At 36.1% G+C, this 18,605-nt stretch overlaps 1 protein-coding gene across 2 annotated transcripts in view; it reads right to left on the reverse strand.

The window, feature by feature from the left end:
• phf24 (PHD finger protein 24) overlaps positions 1 to 18,605 on the reverse strand; it is a 41,816-nt gene that overhangs the window by 8,603 nt on the left and 14,608 nt on the right. For both annotated transcript variants that reach the window (XM_016485318.1, XM_016485310.1), the window contains exons 2-3: positions 12,238 to 12,665; positions 5,245 to 5,430 (exon numbers count right to left, since the gene is read on the reverse strand). In XM_016485318.1, the coding sequence (XP_016340804.1) occupies positions 5,245 to 5,430; positions 12,238 to 12,663 (612 nt within the window). In that variant the 5' untranslated portion in view covers positions 12,664 to 12,665. The remainder of the gene's footprint in view (positions 1 to 5,244; positions 5,431 to 12,237; positions 12,666 to 18,605) is intronic.

Below are 18,605 nucleotides of genomic sequence, written 5' to 3' on the forward strand. Positions count from 1 at the left end.
GAACAATGGCACTAGAGCAGATGGTAAGGGTACGTCTCAGAGGTACCTCCATTTCCTGTCAGCAGTGACTATAGAGGATGATCATTGAAATGAGAATGGATTTCATGTCCGTTGTGTTCCACGACCCATTCTCAACAGACATCGATCAGAGACCCCAAAATGAGGTACAAATGCTATAAACAATGCTTAGCAAGAGGTGGGATTCATTGTAGTCTCTGAGGCCACAAACATACTCTGCAGGTACACAGATGCGAATGTTTGGCGTTCACATCTCAGTGGTAGTTTCTCTGATCCCCTGGAAAGATGTGATTTGAAGGTGTGCTATCTTTGCTCACGGGTGCACAGTTATGGTCGCTTTTTTTGGAGCCAGTAAACACCATGTGACTATATAGCCGCAGGAAAATTACATTATGTCAACACAGATTGGCTGATGGCACCAAAACATGTCCAGTCCCAAGTTATGAAATTAAAATTAAACATTTCAGATTCATAGGTTGCTTGCAATGATTCCAGTACACGGCTACTTTTGAATGAATGATCATAGATGTAGAAACTGCTTTTTACCCACAAAATGGTGCAGTTATAGCATCTACCAGCTGGGGCTAACTGACAATGCAAAATAGCAAAACCTTGACCTACTGGTTGAAATATTGACATTAAATCAAAATTTCATAAATTACATTATACTACGGTTTTCACACCTCAAGACATTGTTCAGATGTTGTAGGCTATTTCAGGACATTCGTCCAGTTTTCGTCCATAAAACACTCGTGTGTAGGATTAATTTCTTACGCATCTCATCCCAAGCCTCCACTGCTAATTCCAAAACGTCATTGTAGTCCTAGTAACGTAGGCTTGAGCCGTTGATGGCAGACTAATGCAGTTATTAATGAAGTTATTATAGAGAGAGAGAGAGAGAGATTAAGCATGTGTGATTTACCTGAGTAATTCACTGACCTACTGGTTGAAATATTAACATTAAATCAGATGTTGACAGTTGGGATGTGTGTATTTTTGTACATTTTTGTACATTCACGGGCAAAAAAATGTCCATTGTCTATTGCCTCTAGTGTAGCGATATATGAAGCAAACCAAGCAGCTTTCTGTTTGTCAGCATTGTGAATTTGCATGACTAACTTGAACCCAATGTAAAATCTTTTACCTTCAAGCAAAAATCCCAATCACTCAAATTCCTATTGAAAAGACCGCAAAAATTCACCAAACAACTGTAAATGTGACCTTTATTCCACCATGACAGTAGGGCTAGGTTCAGAATAGAAAAGTTTATTTTATTTTATTTTTTTTAAATAAATGAATAGTGTGCAGTATCCAGTTTTAAGCTAGTTTCAAACTCACCTGAAAAAGCAACTGGCTATCCACATTTTTACATTTTTAAACCCTTGTGGTGGAAATCAAGTTTTTAAAATGGTTTACATGTCTGTCTAGTGACTTTAACATACTTAAAGACAATCCATGTGCAAATTCACCATTGCTGTGCATTTTCTTCTTAAAAATGATGTGTACCAAAGACAGTCTCAAAAACGCCCTTTCTAAATTCAGAATTTGAATAAATTCCCTCACAGATTCACTCTCCAATAACCATTCATCCAATAATGCCACTTGCCATTGTATAGCATTTACTACTTCCATTAAATGAGTAAAAGTACAGTGTGTCTGAGCTGGTGTAACTGAGTGGAGGTGGGGACTAATTTGCATATTCATGAATCCATACGTAGCGCTACATTCAAGCATTTTAAAATACAATGAAATTATTTTCAAGGGAAAAATGTTTAAATATGTCATTTGTGATGACCAGTGACAGCAGGGGGTCTTTAACGTAAAAGCGGGAGTGGCCATTTCTAACTTGAAAGCATGAGTAGGGATGGGCAATATGGTCTTAAAACTATATCACGATATGTTCTGATTTATTGCGATAACGATATCAATGACGATAATTCATATGCATCCACTAAGAGACAAAAAAAACCTGTTTCTTTAGAGAGAAGTATTATCTTTCCTATTTTTTACCAAAAAATAGGGTGTTGGGTGTACATTACACACGTAATGTAATGTTTGTTTCAGTCATACTGGAAGCTAGAGGGCGCCCTCGCACAGAAACTCCACATATGCATCACAGAAGTAATACAACTCATTCTAGGAAATCCCTAATATGGACAAAGACATCCAGCTATCGCTGTAGCTGCAGAGATTGTCTTACTATTGGGAGATGAGAGGGTCTTTAATTACTTACTATTGGAGAAAGCATAACGGTCAACTTGGATCACGTGTGTCTTGATAACCAATCACATTAGAGCCTTTACGTCATTGAATTTCAGTTAGAGTTATGCGACACTCAATTGTCATATACGGATACCAAAGGAATGATTGAAAAGTGCCATAAGCAGAATCCCACCTGTCGCAAAAAGTCCATGACTCCTCTTATAAAACAACTTTTTTTTTTGGTGTAAACTATCCAACCCAAACTATCAATAGTTACAATCCAAAACTATTACACTATTAAACTTTTACTATATACAAACTACTACACTATTACTATATACACATGCAAAACTGTATCGCACACGTGCTACTGTAGTACATTTATTCATTGCACAGACCAGTTTTTTTGTTGCACTGTACAGCCCTGACCAAACCAGTTCCAGATTATAGAGGCAGCGTAAGAAAGTCATACAGGTTTGGAATAGCACGAGGATGACTAAATGATGACAGAATTTTCATTTTTGGGTGGACTATCCCTTTAAGCCTTCATGTTTGCTGAAACTCCAAGAGATTTGAATTTCACAGGAAATCCAAAAGATGAAACCAGAGTAAAGAACACAAGCAGACCAGACAGAGAAAACAACGCCACAGTTTCAGCACAATGCACCACTGCTGGGAGACATTTTCAAACCACAAACCTTGAAAGATGTCAGAACAAGAGGGAAAAATCACCTAATTATGTTCACATAAATAGTACAGCTAGCTAGCTAGCAAAACAATACACAGCTTATCCTTATTGGCTGTGTCTATGTTGCTTCAGCTCACAGTTTTCATTGTTTTCATCCATGGCATCATCTTTATTAGCGTATCTCCACACCAGGTGCATGTCATATCAGTTTGAGCTCTTTTATTGTTGTTTTTGGACGAGTAAGGGCTGTAATTATCTAAATTGTCACATGGCTAATCACAGTGCTGATTCTATTGTATGGCGAAGCCCACATTTGACGGCAAGTGCCAAAATTAGTTTGACAACCTGGCCTGGACTCTTAATTAATTTTCCACCACGGTCTTCTCGCTAACACTTAGTGTTGCTGAATTTCATGCTTGGAGTTCTCCATGCCGCTATCATTTCCCATTAAGCCTTAGTTTGTCCCAGTGCACTGAAATACACTTGAAAATAATGAATGGTATTACATGAAACAAAACATCAGTGTCCCTTGAAAGCAATATTCAACAGTGTAATCCCCAGTCTGAACATCTCAAGTCCTCGACATACTCACGCTTACGCATACATGTGGATTAGGTTGTAGCGAGGGCAAAGTGAGAAAATCAGACACATAATTAATTAATTAAACCTCTAAGGAAATACATGCCAGACATTTCAGCAACAACCCGACGCTTCACATATGGTTTCGAGGGATGTATCCACAGCTGTTAATGATTGGAATGCAGCATGGGATGCAACCCATTTGAGGGTGCAAGTCTAGCTGGAGTGCATCTAGCAGCAGCCTCAAAAATGTCTTACACTCTCAACAAATGATTTAAGCATCAGCAGCCTGCATGACTGAGATAAGCGCTCTACTTCACTTTAAAAGACGCTCATATGCTTTGACAGCCCACTTTTAGTACCAGAGTTCTCTGACGCCGGGAGAAAGAGCACTCTGAACAGAGCCCAGACTCTCTAGCATAACACAATCATCTTGACATGCTCATCTTCACGCTGACCTTTGGGAGGAGATCTACAGGGTAAGGATCTGTGGATATATGCTAGCTAAGAAGTGGTCTATATATCTGATCACTCTATCAGCATTTTTGCTGGATAAGGATATTAAAAGAAGAGCAAAACTTGAACATATTTACTTCACACATGTTCCTGGTCTTATTGAGTCTCTGAAATAACTCTGCTCTTCTCCTGATGTATCTATAGGTGGGGTCAGATATACCATTGTTTGGTGAATTTTCATGTGCAAAATCCATTCATTTCAACAGGAATCCACAGCCACTTTTCCACACTCAGGCCGAATGGTTCTAAGACCGGTAAGGAACGGTTCCAGTTGTGTTTCCACTCGAGTTTGGTTTGGCTCATGGGACGTTGTTGTGAAGCAGTAATTTTCCATTGCTATGGCTTATGGCACAAGTCTGTGCACTGAAACATGTATGCAACTAAAATTATTCAATAAACTCTGCTCATTTTTGATCATTATCGCTTTGTCTCCTGCTTCTGCTCTTCACTGGCTTTGCTCAGTCAACTTCTCGGCTGATAAGAGACTGTTTATATAGTTTTGAGTATCAGACAAAACCCTGGTTATGGGTACCAGACAAGGCTTGCAGTTAACAGGTTTTGGGTATTAGAAAATTTTGCTGACTAATTGTTCTGTTACCAGTCAAAATGGACATTTTCTGACAGCATCTGGCATCCAGGCTGGATCTGATATTTCTGGCGAGGAGGCATGATCTAACAGATATCCCCTAGTAGCCCATCCTACATGACCTCCCTTTGAATATTTCACTCGGAAATATGTCATGTTACAGACATGTATTGTTTCACACTGTCTTTTAAGAAATGCATAGCAGGAATGAAAAACAGATTATGATATAGAAATCTAAACTTTCTAAAGGTATGCTTCTCCCAAAAATGGATATTCTGTCTTTTTTTTTTTTTACTCATATAGTAAAATTATAGTATAGTTCAAAACCTGTACACTGTTGTTTCTGTTCAATGATACATTGAAAAGTTTCAGAAGAATTTTCAGAATTCTTTTACATACAATGAGAGTTCATAGTGACTCCATCCATGTCACAATCAGGTCACTGTAATTTCTTTAAGACAGCCAGACAGAAAAATATAAATATGCTGCTCATTTCTGCAGAACGGATCCTTGTTACAGACTGAAAGACATTTCCTGTGCAGTAATAACTATAGGAAACAACTACACACAGCCAGTGACTGGAAATGTGCTTGTAAATATGTCTGTATGTGATTGTGTGTGTATGTATTCATGAAAGAGGCTTGAGAGAACTCACGCAGTAATAGCAGCTCCAGCCGCTGGTGGTGTGGGCCGTCTCTCTCATTTCCTGCAGGGCTTCAGTGCTCAGGTAGCCCATCTCCCGCAGACAGCCATCGTGGAAGACCCGCGTGCACGTCCGGCAGGGGAACAGATCGTCTGCCGTCCAAACCTCACACACCTCGCATATCTCATCGTTGATGGGCTGAACGCAAAACAGATAAATCATTCCTTACTTATAGCAACCAGACTCTTACTGATTCACTGAAAGAAAGACCATACAGCCCATTGAAAATGCATAATGACACATGACAGGAAGTGTGGAGACTCGTCAATAAGCTAACACCTCAAACAATCAAACTTCTATACTTCCCTCCATTAAATGCTTTACACTAAAGGTCACCAAATATAGAAATAATCTCACTTGACATTCCCTGCTCATTTAAAGTCTCCTATGGTGCAGCTGAATCTGCATGTGGTCACTTTCATGTCATGATATGTGGAGGTCATGCTGGCTTGATGAATGCAGCACAAGAGAATGTTTTACTGATCCCAGGAGCGAAATTTATTGAAAGTTTTATGAATAATAAACTGATAGAATGTAAATCTATTGTATAGACAGTATAGATGTCTACTGTCCAAACAATCTAAAACTACTGTAACTATTGTTGAGAAATTTACTTTGAAACTGCAGCTTGCCAAACTATATTTAAAGCATTGATTAATTCATTCATTCATTTCTTTCATTACTCTTTTGACGCATTAGACAAGCTACTAACAAAAGGTAGACTACATTGAAGCTACTTAAGGGGAAAATATATTTTGAAATATATAACTATATCATTCTAATAAAGGCATATTTTATAGTAAAAAAAAAAAACATGAGGGATTGTGAATGAATAACCTAGTTCATTTAGTGTGGCAGCAGCATTACATTTAAAATTAATTTACAGAAAAAAAATAGAATAGAATACAGTAGTCAACATTTGAAGTGGATCAAAACCTTTCATCAAAGTTGTCCTAAAACCTAAAACCAAAATGCGTTCTTGTTAGGACAACTTTAATGAACATTTTTGATCCACTTCAAATGTTGACTACTGTACTCCATGATTTATATATCTGGGAAAATATTAATGTACAGCAGTAATTTGACCAAACATCTCATTACTAAAAAAGATGCAACAGGGGAAGTTAAATCGATCACTTGATTTTATTTTATTTTTTTTATCAAATCATTTATGGTTTCATGAACCATCCAAATGATCAAATTACTAATTAATAATATATAATAAATAATAATTATATCCAAAATGTTAAAACAAATTTTTAAACTGAATTAATTTAATTAAAGCTTAAATAAAATATAAATAAAAAAATGTAACCATTTTAAAAATGTAATTAAATTAAAAATGTTGCAGTGGCAACTAACTGAAATAAAAATAAGATTATTGATTTGAAGATCTGAAGAACCAAAATTACTCAAATCAAATCCTGAAATAAATAATAATGTAAAAACAATCTAAATAGAAATATTTTTAAAAACTAAAAATTATAAAATCATTTCACAAGATTACTAAAACGTAAACTAAAATGAAAATGAAAACTGAAAATATTCAAATTAAATCTAAATTAAATACAATTTTAATAGATACTATAGCAGTATATAAATAATAAAATAACACTGTTTTTAATACTAAAATAACACTGTTGCTACTTTATAATTAGTTAACTTCCAACAGGTAATGAGTGATTAACAAATGTGGCAAATCACTGATAGAATCTACTATCTAATGAACTGCATTTTACATCATCTTATTTCATGCTGCTCTTCCTCTCTGCAGCGCCGCCCGTCTAGAGACAGACCGTGGAGACTGGACATAACTATTGACAACCTGTCACATTAATGCAGCTCAGGGTCAGACATTTTAAAGCCTTGGAAACGTGCGGAGACAAAACTGTAGTTCAAAGTTTATATCATTTTCAAGGACTTTTGGTGCAGACCCAAGAGTCTCCACAGGAGTTGGGATGGTTTGAGAGCTGATGACTCACGGTTACAGTGCCACTGCTGCTAGTGCTAGAGTCAATCATACAATCGTACAATCAGAGCTAAATATTACAATGTGAAAAGAGACCTGCAGGGGAAGGACTTGGAACATGGAAACCAAGCATTAAAATGAGCTTTACCTCCAGAATCACTGCTGCCTAGTCAACTTCAAGTAATTAGTTAATTTGGTTATCACACACTTTTTTAAGTATCGTGGCACTAGGAAACCAGGAATCACTTGTCAGATATTCCAGATGAAAAATTCACCCTACACACTCAGTCTTTGCTCTTCAGATTGTGACATGTGTCTCTGAGGAGGGTGAGGATTGTGATATGAGCGCGGGGGAGAGAGGTGCTGTATTTAGAAGCGGGACGATCAGAAGAGCCAAAGGACGTCACCTTGCCACTGAGCCTCTGAAGCCGAATCTGACTCTCAGCATCATTTTCCCTTAATATTAATAAAAAATATATTTATTTTCCCAAAGACAAAAAAAAAATTACATTCATACAGGTTTAAAAAGATTTATATAAAATCATACCATATTTAAAATATGTGACCCTGGACCACAAAACCAGTCATAAGTGTCAATTTTTCGAAATTGAGATTTATACATCATCTGAAAGCTGAATAAATAAGCTTCCCATTGATGCATGGTTTGTTAGGATAGGACAATATTTGAAAATCTGAAATCTGAGGGTGCAAAAAAATCTAAATACTGAGAAAATCGCCTTTAAAGTTATCCGAATTAAGTTCTTAGCAATGCATATTACAAATAAAAAATTAAGTTTTAATATATTTACGGTAGGAAATTTACAAAATATCTTCATGGAACATGATCTTTACTTAATATCCTAATGATTTTTGGTATAAAAGAAAAATCAATCATTTTGACCCATACAATGTATTTTTGGCTGTTGCTACAAATATACCCCAGCGACTTAAGACTGCTTTTGTGGTCCAGGGTCACATATTTTCTTTGGACACCAAAATGTACGTTATTATAATATTTTTGGCTTTTCATAACTTAATTTTACCATAAACAAAAGCTAAATGAGCTATAATATGAAAATATAATTTTCACTTAAGATAAAACTAAAAACATTTTGTTATTCAATTTACTTTAGTTTGCTTAGTATATATTCTATATATTCCTAAAGACAGGAATATTATTTTCGAAAAACCTTAAAGGGATAGTTCACTCCAAAATGAAAATTATGTCATTAATTTCTCACCCTCATGTCGTTCCAAACCCGTAAGACCTTCGTTCATCGTTGTTTTCTTTGCGCACAAAAAGTATTCTCGTAGCTTCGTAAAATTGAAGTTGAGCCACTGATGTCACATGGACTATTTTACCGATGTCCTTACTACATTTCTGGGTCTGGGAACGTTTCAGTTGCGTTGCTGTTTATGCAGGGTCAGAAAGCTCTCGGATTTCATTTAAAATATCTTAATTTGTGTTCCGAAGATGAACGAAGGTCTTACGGGTTTGGAACGACATGAGGCTGAGAAATTAATGACAGAATTTTCATTTTGGGGTGAACTATCCCTTTAATATTAATTGTGATGTCTTTATAAAAATGCATTTTAAATAAATGACACCGTCATTTCACATTGTGTAACACCTTCCCGCTCTCTAAGATTTTCCTTCTCACAAGACTGCTGTAATCTCACAAGTATCTCAGCAGAGATCTCAACATTGTCTCAAACTGTGCTTAGATTTGCCAAAATAACAAAGTCTGCAAACCTTAGAAATTTGACTATGAACTCAAACTTTTCTCATCAAATTCTTCCCAAAATCGTATAATCTGATGCTAAGTATTATTATAGTTCTATACTCTATATACTGTATGACAAAAGAATTCCCTCATTTTTATTTCTCCTCAGAAAATCTAGGATAAAGTTTATGCCCCTTTGCCAAAGTAAAAGCAAAGATTTTCATTATCACAATTATATTCACCAGCTGTTCAATTTTTCATTCATGTCAGTACTGCCTGTTTGTTTATTAATTTTCCTGAACCATATTTCAACATCGGCAAATGCATCTAGACATAACTCACAAAGACTAGCTAAACTGCATCTCATTCTGCCTGCTCTTATGTCTTTTATATCTGCTGAGAGAGAGAGACAGCAGGTAAACAAAAGCATTCTGATGAGTGGAGTTGTGTGGAGTGGCTCGTTATGAGGCCTGGCCCCATTGCCGCAAGCTTCAGTGACCCCAATTAATTTCGGACTGATCCCAGACGCCAGCGCAGCTCACCCAGCCAGGTTTTTCCAGCACAGCCTATACCTGCTGCCTACGCACTTTCAACAAACCTGAGCTGCCATTTAGGCTGAGCTGGGAACAGCTTCCCTTACTCACAGTCTTGACATTTTCTCACATACATGCGTCACAGAGCAGGTTTCAGCTCCGAATGAAAGGATAACCTCCAACAGCACCCCTCTGCTTTTAGCTGGAAGGAAAGCCAGACTAGTTTGTATATATTTTAGTATTAGTATAAGTTATTCTCATGCAGTTGTAGGTAAATAACCAGATATGAAGGTTAAGGTTAAGAGAGGTTGTTCTAGAGGTGTGGAGTTCACGATTGTTGCTATAATGTCTAATTTTTGAGGCTTGGTGTCCAATACAGTCAGAAGAATATAAAAATATTATAAAAAATAAAAAATATAATATAATAAGTATATAAAAATATAGTATATAAAAATTAATTACCATGTATACATACAGTGGGTACGGAAAGTATTCAGACCCCCTTCAATTTAAATATGTAGCATACTCCCCCAAATAAATAAAAAAATAAACAAATTTAATCCAAAATTGCCTGCTTAATTAAATGTAATAAATTTTTACTTTAAAATATTTTTTATTTAATAAAAAAATATAATAATAATGATAATAATAAGAAGAAGAATTATAATAAATAAAAATATAATAAAATAAAATAAATTTATTAAATATTTAATAAAAAATAATAATGATACTTTTTTATATATATTCCCTCAAATAAATATAAAACTAAACAAAAACGGTTAATGCAAAATATATTTTTTAACAATTGTCTATTTAATAAAAAAATACAATTATAATATTTAATTATGCTGTCGATTACCATTATAAATTATAAACATTATAAACATTTTAGATAATTATCCAAACAGCTTGTCCAATGGTTAAGGGGATATAATAAAATAACATGAATTTATAAAATATTTAATAAAAAAATAATAATGCTAATTTTTAATATACTGTATACTCCCCCAAATAAATATAAAACTAAACAAAAAATGGTTAATACCAATTAAATAAAAAAATGTCCATTTAATAAAATAAACAAATAAAAATAAAATATAATAATAAGTCACGTCACAGAAATCAGTTAATTCTCAGCACATAGAGACTCTTTCACCTAGATATCACACTATAGAGACTGTGTCTGTTCCTCGAACTAGAAAATACAAAAAACGTCCAAACCAATTTAAGAGTAACAATTTAATTGATGTTCAACAAATAAAAAACAGATGTAATACGGATAAACAAATGATAAAGCTTGGCTTATTGAATATCAGGTCCCTTTCTATGACACTGCTGCAGCCTGGAATTGAACTGCTGGTTTCGTCTGGCCATAGGAGAGCTGCCCCCCCGCCCCCACTGAGCCTGGTTTCTCACAAGTTTTTTTTCTCCATTCTGTCACCGATGGAGTTTTAGTTCCTTGCTGCTGTCGCCTCTGGCTTGCTTAGTTGGGGACACTTCATTTCCAGCGATATCGTCGACTTGATTGCACAGAGACTATTTAAACTGAACTGAGCTGGATGATGACATCACTGAATTCAATGATGAACTGCCTTTAACTGAAAATTGAGTGTTTACTATTATCATTTTGCATTATTGACACAATATTTTCCTAATTAATGCTGTACAGTTGCTTTGACACATTATGTATTGTTAAAAGCGCTATATAAATAAAGGTAAAAAAAAAATTGAATAAAATAAAATAAATTATGTTGTCAATTACCATTATAAATATATTTTAGATAATTATCCATCCATTCATTCATTCATTCATTCATTCATTCTATAAAACGCCTGTTCTACTGTATTTAGGGTCAAGGGGACATAAGAAAATAAAATGAATTCATAAAACATTTAAAAAAACAAAGAATAATGACATATTAAAGGGGTCATATGATGTGATTAAAATTTTTCCTTTCTCTTTGGAGTGTTAAAAGCTCTTGGTGCATAAAGAAGATCTGTAAAGTTGCAAAGACTAAAGTCTCAAATCCAAAGAGATATTCTTTATAAAAGTTAAGACTTGTCCACGTCCTCCTAAAACGCCTCGTTTAAACATGCCCACACATGTCTACGTCACTGTGTAGGAAGATTTGCATAACGCCGCCCAAATGTTCATGCAAAGAAAGAAGGCGTAACTTTTATTCTCGCTGTAGTATTGTTGCCGCCGCCGCCATGTTGTGGAGATGTGCCGGGACACATGGAAACACAGTATGGTAAGTGGCGTAACATTTCCGTCACACGCTTGAGGTATTCAGCCAATCACAACACACTGGATAGCTGGCCAATCAGAGCACACCTCACTTTTCAGAACGATGAGCTTTGTAAAAATCGACGCGTTTCAGAAAGACGGGGCATAGAGGAGAAACAATAATGTACATTATGTGGAAAATAATGTGTTTTTTTAACCTTAAACTGCATAAAAACATTGCATTACACCAAATACACAAAATAATGTTCTTTTTAGCAACATCATATGACCCCTTTAATGATATATATAATGTATCCCAAAATTCAAAATATATATAACTATTTCTTTTTAACTTTAACTTACCATATGCACAAAAATATGTGCGTAAGTAAAAGAGAAATACTTCTACAGTAAACACACATCTGATGACAGATGAGCAGGAATATAGGAGAACCAAAAATAAATGTTAATGTTTTATTTTAGCCATACTACCTGCTCTCTTTGCCCAAGCGGCACATCTACCGGTTGGTCGTCGTTGACCTCTCTCTTTGGCCGCACAAACGTTGGAGGAGTGAGCTGATGTGCCTTCTTTAGATCCTCAGGCTCCACCCCCTTCCCATCCCGGAGCCGCCCCCAAGCCTCCTGATTGGCCTTATGCTCCTCTCTGGGTGGAGCTGAGGCCTGCTGATTTGGTAATGACCCTGGTTTGCTGTCCTTGTCTTTCTGTTCAGTGTGCTCTTTGTTGGCCTGGTGGGATCCATCAGTAGATCCGTCCCCGTTCTCGGCTATGACCTCTTCAGTCTCTGCCGCAGCCGCTGGGGCCGCCCGGTCCTTCAGACTGTCTTTAAATGCGGACACCACCACGCTGCACTTCTGCACCTTCTCCACCTGCTGCTTCTTGGACATCAGCACACCCATGGCTGCAATATAGTAACACAGCAGAAGCTATTTTCAACATAAGACATTATTATATCATATCAGGCAATGCAATCACTCACGGTGGTCTTTTCAGCAGGTTAAGCTTTAAATCCTACATTATATTAATAGAGTAAAGAGAGACAGTTCTCATGTTTGCTGCGTCGGAGTTAGCACCCTGTTGCATAACAAATATTAAGGTTGAAAACAAGACATGTTCTATCGACTTTGGCTCTAAATCATTGCTCTGGCAAAATACGCCCACATGCTGGATTAAGCAGATTTTGTGAACCACAGCAAATGTGCTGCAAATCACCTTGCTAGCGCTTTCTTCACACAGATCTCTCATATGATTGATCACTGGAAGGCTTGGTGTGTCTCGTATTGGTCTGCTGCCATCACAGATCATCAGTCTTAACCGTTTGAGCGGTACGGTCCGACATATGGGATTTAGAATGTTCAGTGTCGTCACATAACTGCCAAATTCAAACTGCTTTCGCGCTTTGGCTGGCGCTGAGACGCGCTCTGTACTTGTCATATAATCGCAGTGTTTTTAAGCACATAATGTTTATTTTAGTTTTCAGACATTTAATACACATAAGTCCTAGTAAAACAATACATTTAGAGTTTGTAAAATTCACACGGATGTCTATGGAAGCAGCAATAACAATCCATTCAAATATAATTTGCCGACATGTTTTATTCATATCAGATACACATAGTGTAAGTAACTATAAAGTAACTAAACAGCTAATGAGTCATTCATTCGATTCAATTCGTTCAAATGGCTGATTTATTCAGGTATGAAGTAATTATGGCTCTCCTTATGAATGGGCCATTGAATCATTGGTTCACTCGATTTGTTCAAAACGTGGATTCATTCAGAAACGAATCACCGCTGTGTTGCTCAGAGACACACAACAGTTCTGCAGTGGCTTTATAGGTAACATTTTCGTTGGCAAAATTGATCAAAAACAGTCGCCAATCAACTGTATATGAAATGTAATATGACCTACATAGGTCTGGGGCAGGTGCATTAATTGCGTTAAAATAATTAAAAATTAATTGAATGTACATACTTTACTATAATGTAAATTCCTTTTTCTGTTTCCATTTCAATTCAGATTCACACTCATCAATTGCAAGGGAGCCAATTCTCAAATTATGAACTTTTTCCAACCCTGTTCAAAACACATGAATGATGCACTAAAAACGAATTTGAAGCATTTAGCTTGCTCCATTCCATTCTTGTGTTGGACATGAATTACAGAGTTCTGGCATGAAACTCTAGATGGCACAGTCCGATAGGTCTAACTCAATCTGACCTAATGACATCATTATCACATGGCACAGCTGAACCATGCCAATCCCTCCGAGAGTTGTCATGACAGAACTGTGATTTAGCTTCTCCAAAGCAGACATCAGATAATCTTGAATGCTTGCTCCATCCGTTCAGCCTTTAATCAGGGTAATGGTGTGAAACTGCTTCATTTGGCATTCTCTCGCCTTCTAAATGCAAAGCACAGCATGCTTCTGAATTTCAGTGGATATTTCCTTGCCTCATTTATTCTTAACTATCAACCCAAGCTCTGACCCGTCACGTTCTTCTCTGTACCCACCTAAACAAGCCACTCTGTAATATTGCATGTCCCTACAGGCAGCATCTGAGAATGAACTTTAATTATGAGGGAAATCAAGGAGGCGGTGCTGAGCCTCATCTCATCAAAGGTCTGGGAGTGACAGAGAGGTTTTTGCAGTAATTACCCCCGGCTGTATGATGTATTTTACCCTGTTCCAGCTCAGCGTGTTCTGATTGATGCCACATCAGCTGGCTGAGGGAGGTGTTGTTTAATGTCTTGTCACCAAACTAATTAATGTGTATCTTTTAGGCACAATCTCAAAGCTGACAGCAAACTGCATATATTACTGTCTGAGAATAACATTACTTCTCTCTTAAGTCAATAAAAAGAAATTGGGGAAGCTACTTTAAAACTGTACCTTGTCAAACAAACAATTTAAGTTTCTAAATTACAGCCAGGCAACCTTTCAGAAAACAATCAGGATTCCCAATTAGGGTGACAGAATTAATCAATATTTAAACATATTTATTTACATCAGATACCACCAATAAAGCTATCACAAGTGATTTAGCTGGAATTTGACTCATTTTAATATTGTTTTGTAAAATTATTGTATGTATTAAATATCTTATTATTTTGTATACTGCTACAACAAAGAAAATGCGATGGATTAGCACCAAAAGAATCTGTGATTTTTAAAATGTATTAATTATTATAATTTATTTATATATTTTGTTATTTTCTGATTTAATACATGTTGTGGTCTTATTGTGCACATTTCATCAGTCTTCCCAGAATCATTCGTCATAATTTAATAACTTTCTCCATCTCTGAAACTGCTTTCCTTTTCGAAAGACATGACCAATGTATGGAAGCCTTTTCTGCCACAGAAAGTTAATTGCGGCTTTTTATCTCACAATTCTGATTTTTTTTTTAAGTCAATTAAAAATAAATAATAAAGTCATTTTCAACTTTTTTCTTGCAATTGTGAGTTTATCTTACAATTCAGACTTTTCTTCTCAGAATTTTGTGTTTATATCTCGAAATTGTGGAATAATATCTCACGACTTTTTTTCTCAGAATTGCAAGTATATATCTCACAATTAATCACTCAGAAGAGCAAGATATAAACTCAGAATAGCGAGAAAAGAAGTCAGAATTGTGAGATAAAAAGATACAACTTTTTTTTTCATGGCAGAAACAAGCTTCTATACCAACATAAATATCGACTTTTCACAATCCAGTTCAAATGGATAAAACACTTTAAAACTGTAGCTTGTCAAACAACTAATATTTTTTAAGTAGCTAAAAACAATCAGGATTCCCATTTAGGAGGACAGAATAAAACAGCATTTTTAGTTGCATTTAACTTATTTCAATTTTGTTTTGTAAAATTTGTATTAAATATAACATAAAAATACAATAATCTTACTTTTCTAATGTAATCATCTATATTTTTTATTCATCAGAAAGCATAATCGGCATCAAATTAAGTGTTTTTTATTTATAATTTATTACATTTCATTTATTTATAATTTCATTTATTTGTTTGTTTGATAACTCATTTATTTGGAACTGATGAACTCATTTACAGTAAATAAACTGAACTAACTGATTGACTAGAATCAGACTTCACAAACCTTCATATGTGGGTGTTTGAAAAAGGCCTGTGTGTTCAATTGATGTTACCAAAATATTGATGGTTGATATTAGAAAAATGTTACACTGTTACAAAATAGTAAATAACAAATAGTCTCATTACACTGCATGAAGCCTGGTCCACGTTGGCAGCTTATGCAACAAAACCAACAACAGGTTATTTTTGGTGATGTTCACAGGTGAATCTGAAATCATGCGTTCCCCTTTGGAAGCACTCATTGCATCAGCCTGGGAAAGTGTAAACGCAATTTTGTTTCCCGGCAGACCTGCACACCCGATGAGCGGAAATTGCATAGAAGCCAGACAATCAGTTCATAGAGCTGGTGATTTCAGCAGGCAATATGCATCAGAACATATGTGTGCGTGAACACTCTGATGCTAGAACTGTGACACAGACGTAAAACTGTGACTATACAGTGATGGATGAAGAATCCTCAGAGACAGGAGACAGAGGAAGATGGAGGTCATCGCAGGAGAATAAAAGATGAGAATCTCTCGGGCTACAGAACCCCTGTAATTACGTCTGAGCCAGTCCCTTTGTGAAACCCTTATAAAAAATGACTTCTGGTTAGAAATCCCACTGCATCCCAACTCTAAACACAGATTATAACATGTTCATTCCAGTGACGGCCGATGCTTTCAGATGCAGGGGAAGCAATTACTGCCAAACAGAGAAATTACTCAATGGAAATAATGACTAGACTGAGTACTAGACTTTTTATCTTTTTTTTTTATTTTTTGTCTTTTTCATTAATTATTCATTTTTATGTTCATAAATGATTTTAAAATGGATTTTTATGCTCTCTCTTTATAATGCCAATGTAAAGCACTTTCATTTTTTAATGCGTATGCTATAAAAATACAGTTGCCGGGCCTACAGATAAAAGAAAAGATTCTGAACATTAAATTGATGTATTATGACTGACAAAAATACATCAGATTACAAAAATAAAATGGTTTGGGAAGCAAAGCGTCCAATAAACAATCAGATTCTGACTATTTTCTTAAAGTGCCACTAATATGCCATTTTGAATATTGCCTTTTATGCAGTGTTATGTAGCTATATGTGAATGTAAACAAACTGCAAAGTTGTAAAGTCGGAAGTGCACGATAAGTAGTTATTGTCTCACAAGAGAAAGAATCGACTCTGAACAGCCTAAGGGTGCTTTCACACTAGCACTTTTGGTGCGCACCCGGGTTAGATTGACGTCAGAGTTCGGTACGTTTGGATGATGTGAACGCTGTCTTCCGAACTTGGGTGCGCACCCGCGAAGTGTACCCGAGTCTGCTTAAAAAGGGTGGTCTGGGGTACGGTTCAAGTGAACTCCGGTACGGTTCGCTGCTGATGTGAACGCAATCGTACCAAATCACGGAAGTGAACCGCTATTAATGACGTATTATTTAATAAAAATGTGTGTTTGTGTGTGTTTCACTCACTTTCTTGACGTGCGTGACTGACGCGCTGCAAGCAGAGAGCTGTATATCACATTTCTGTTCACCTTCAGAGTACTTTAGACCATTTGCATTACATTCGTAAGGCAGACGTAAGTGCCGTTATGTACTGAAGCTTTGGAAACAAAACCAACGGTTAAAAAACATAAATATAAAATTGAAGAGAGCCTTGCTACGCATTTTGCCGTTTTCTCCTGCGCCATCGTTACTAAGCAACGGGGTAAACAGCTGCTGGCTTGATGACTCAAACGAACCGCGGTTCGGACCCAAATAATATAATGTGAACACAGTCCAGCGGGGGCAGGGGGAGGGGGGAGCAATCGAACTCGGGTTCGGACCAAGCAATCGAACCAAGTGTGAAAGCACCCTAAATGAGTCATCAGTAAATCGAATCCCACACCACGGGGTAATACCTTTGCATAATGCCCGCCTATGTTCTACAACTTGACCCGCCCTCAAACACTGTAGCTTGTTCATCATCATGTCGAGAAGATAGGGATGTAACAATGCACCGCGAGCCGGTTGAAAATCGATAAAAATATGTGACAATTCAAGTCGGTTGAGATGTTAAACAAATAACGATACATTTGGGTTGGGGGTTTATGAACGTATCTCTGAGGAGAACTGTCTTCAGAAAAGTTTAGATGGTATTTTCTTTTCATCTTGCCTCTGTTTAATGCATAATATTTATAAGGGCAGGACTTCTTTGTTTACAACTGCAACCAAGGAAACGCTGTATCGCTGCTGTTCCATAAGCGCCACCTGCTGTCAGAGAGTGAATCTGCATCTCATTCAGCCCGTCTGCTGTGTTTGTTTCATTCAGATATGTTTTATGTAGCATAATTTCACAAAACCAAAGTCAGACCATTCTGTTTTTGTTTCAAATTTTTAATTTATAAATACAATCTAATTTAAATAAAAAAAAACTGCTCATGCAGCATGTTTGCAGCATCTTTTGGTTTGTGATTAAAATGCAGCGGTTGCCTCTAATTTTAAACAGAGCACAGGCAAAGCCTTAGTTTGAGATTTCAGAGAGATTACTTTCATTTGTATTATTTATTTATTTGATTTGGGATTTGTTTTAAAATTTCAATTTAGTTTTGTTATTTGCCATATTTCAATTTCACAAAGAAATGAGCAGCATTTTGTCTGAGAAATAATAAAAGGACAACCTTTTCGTTTATAATTTGTCTTAAATCTAATTTTGTTTAAAAAAAAAAAAAAAAAAACGTGAAAAAATCATATCGTGAAATC

The sequence above is a fragment of the Sinocyclocheilus anshuiensis genome, unplaced genomic scaffold, assembly GCF_001515605.1.
Source record: "Sinocyclocheilus anshuiensis isolate Anshui unplaced genomic scaffold, SAMN03320099.WGS_v1.1 scaffold205, whole genome shotgun sequence".
Taxonomy (NCBI): domain Eukaryota; kingdom Metazoa; phylum Chordata; class Actinopteri; order Cypriniformes; family Cyprinidae; genus Sinocyclocheilus; species Sinocyclocheilus anshuiensis.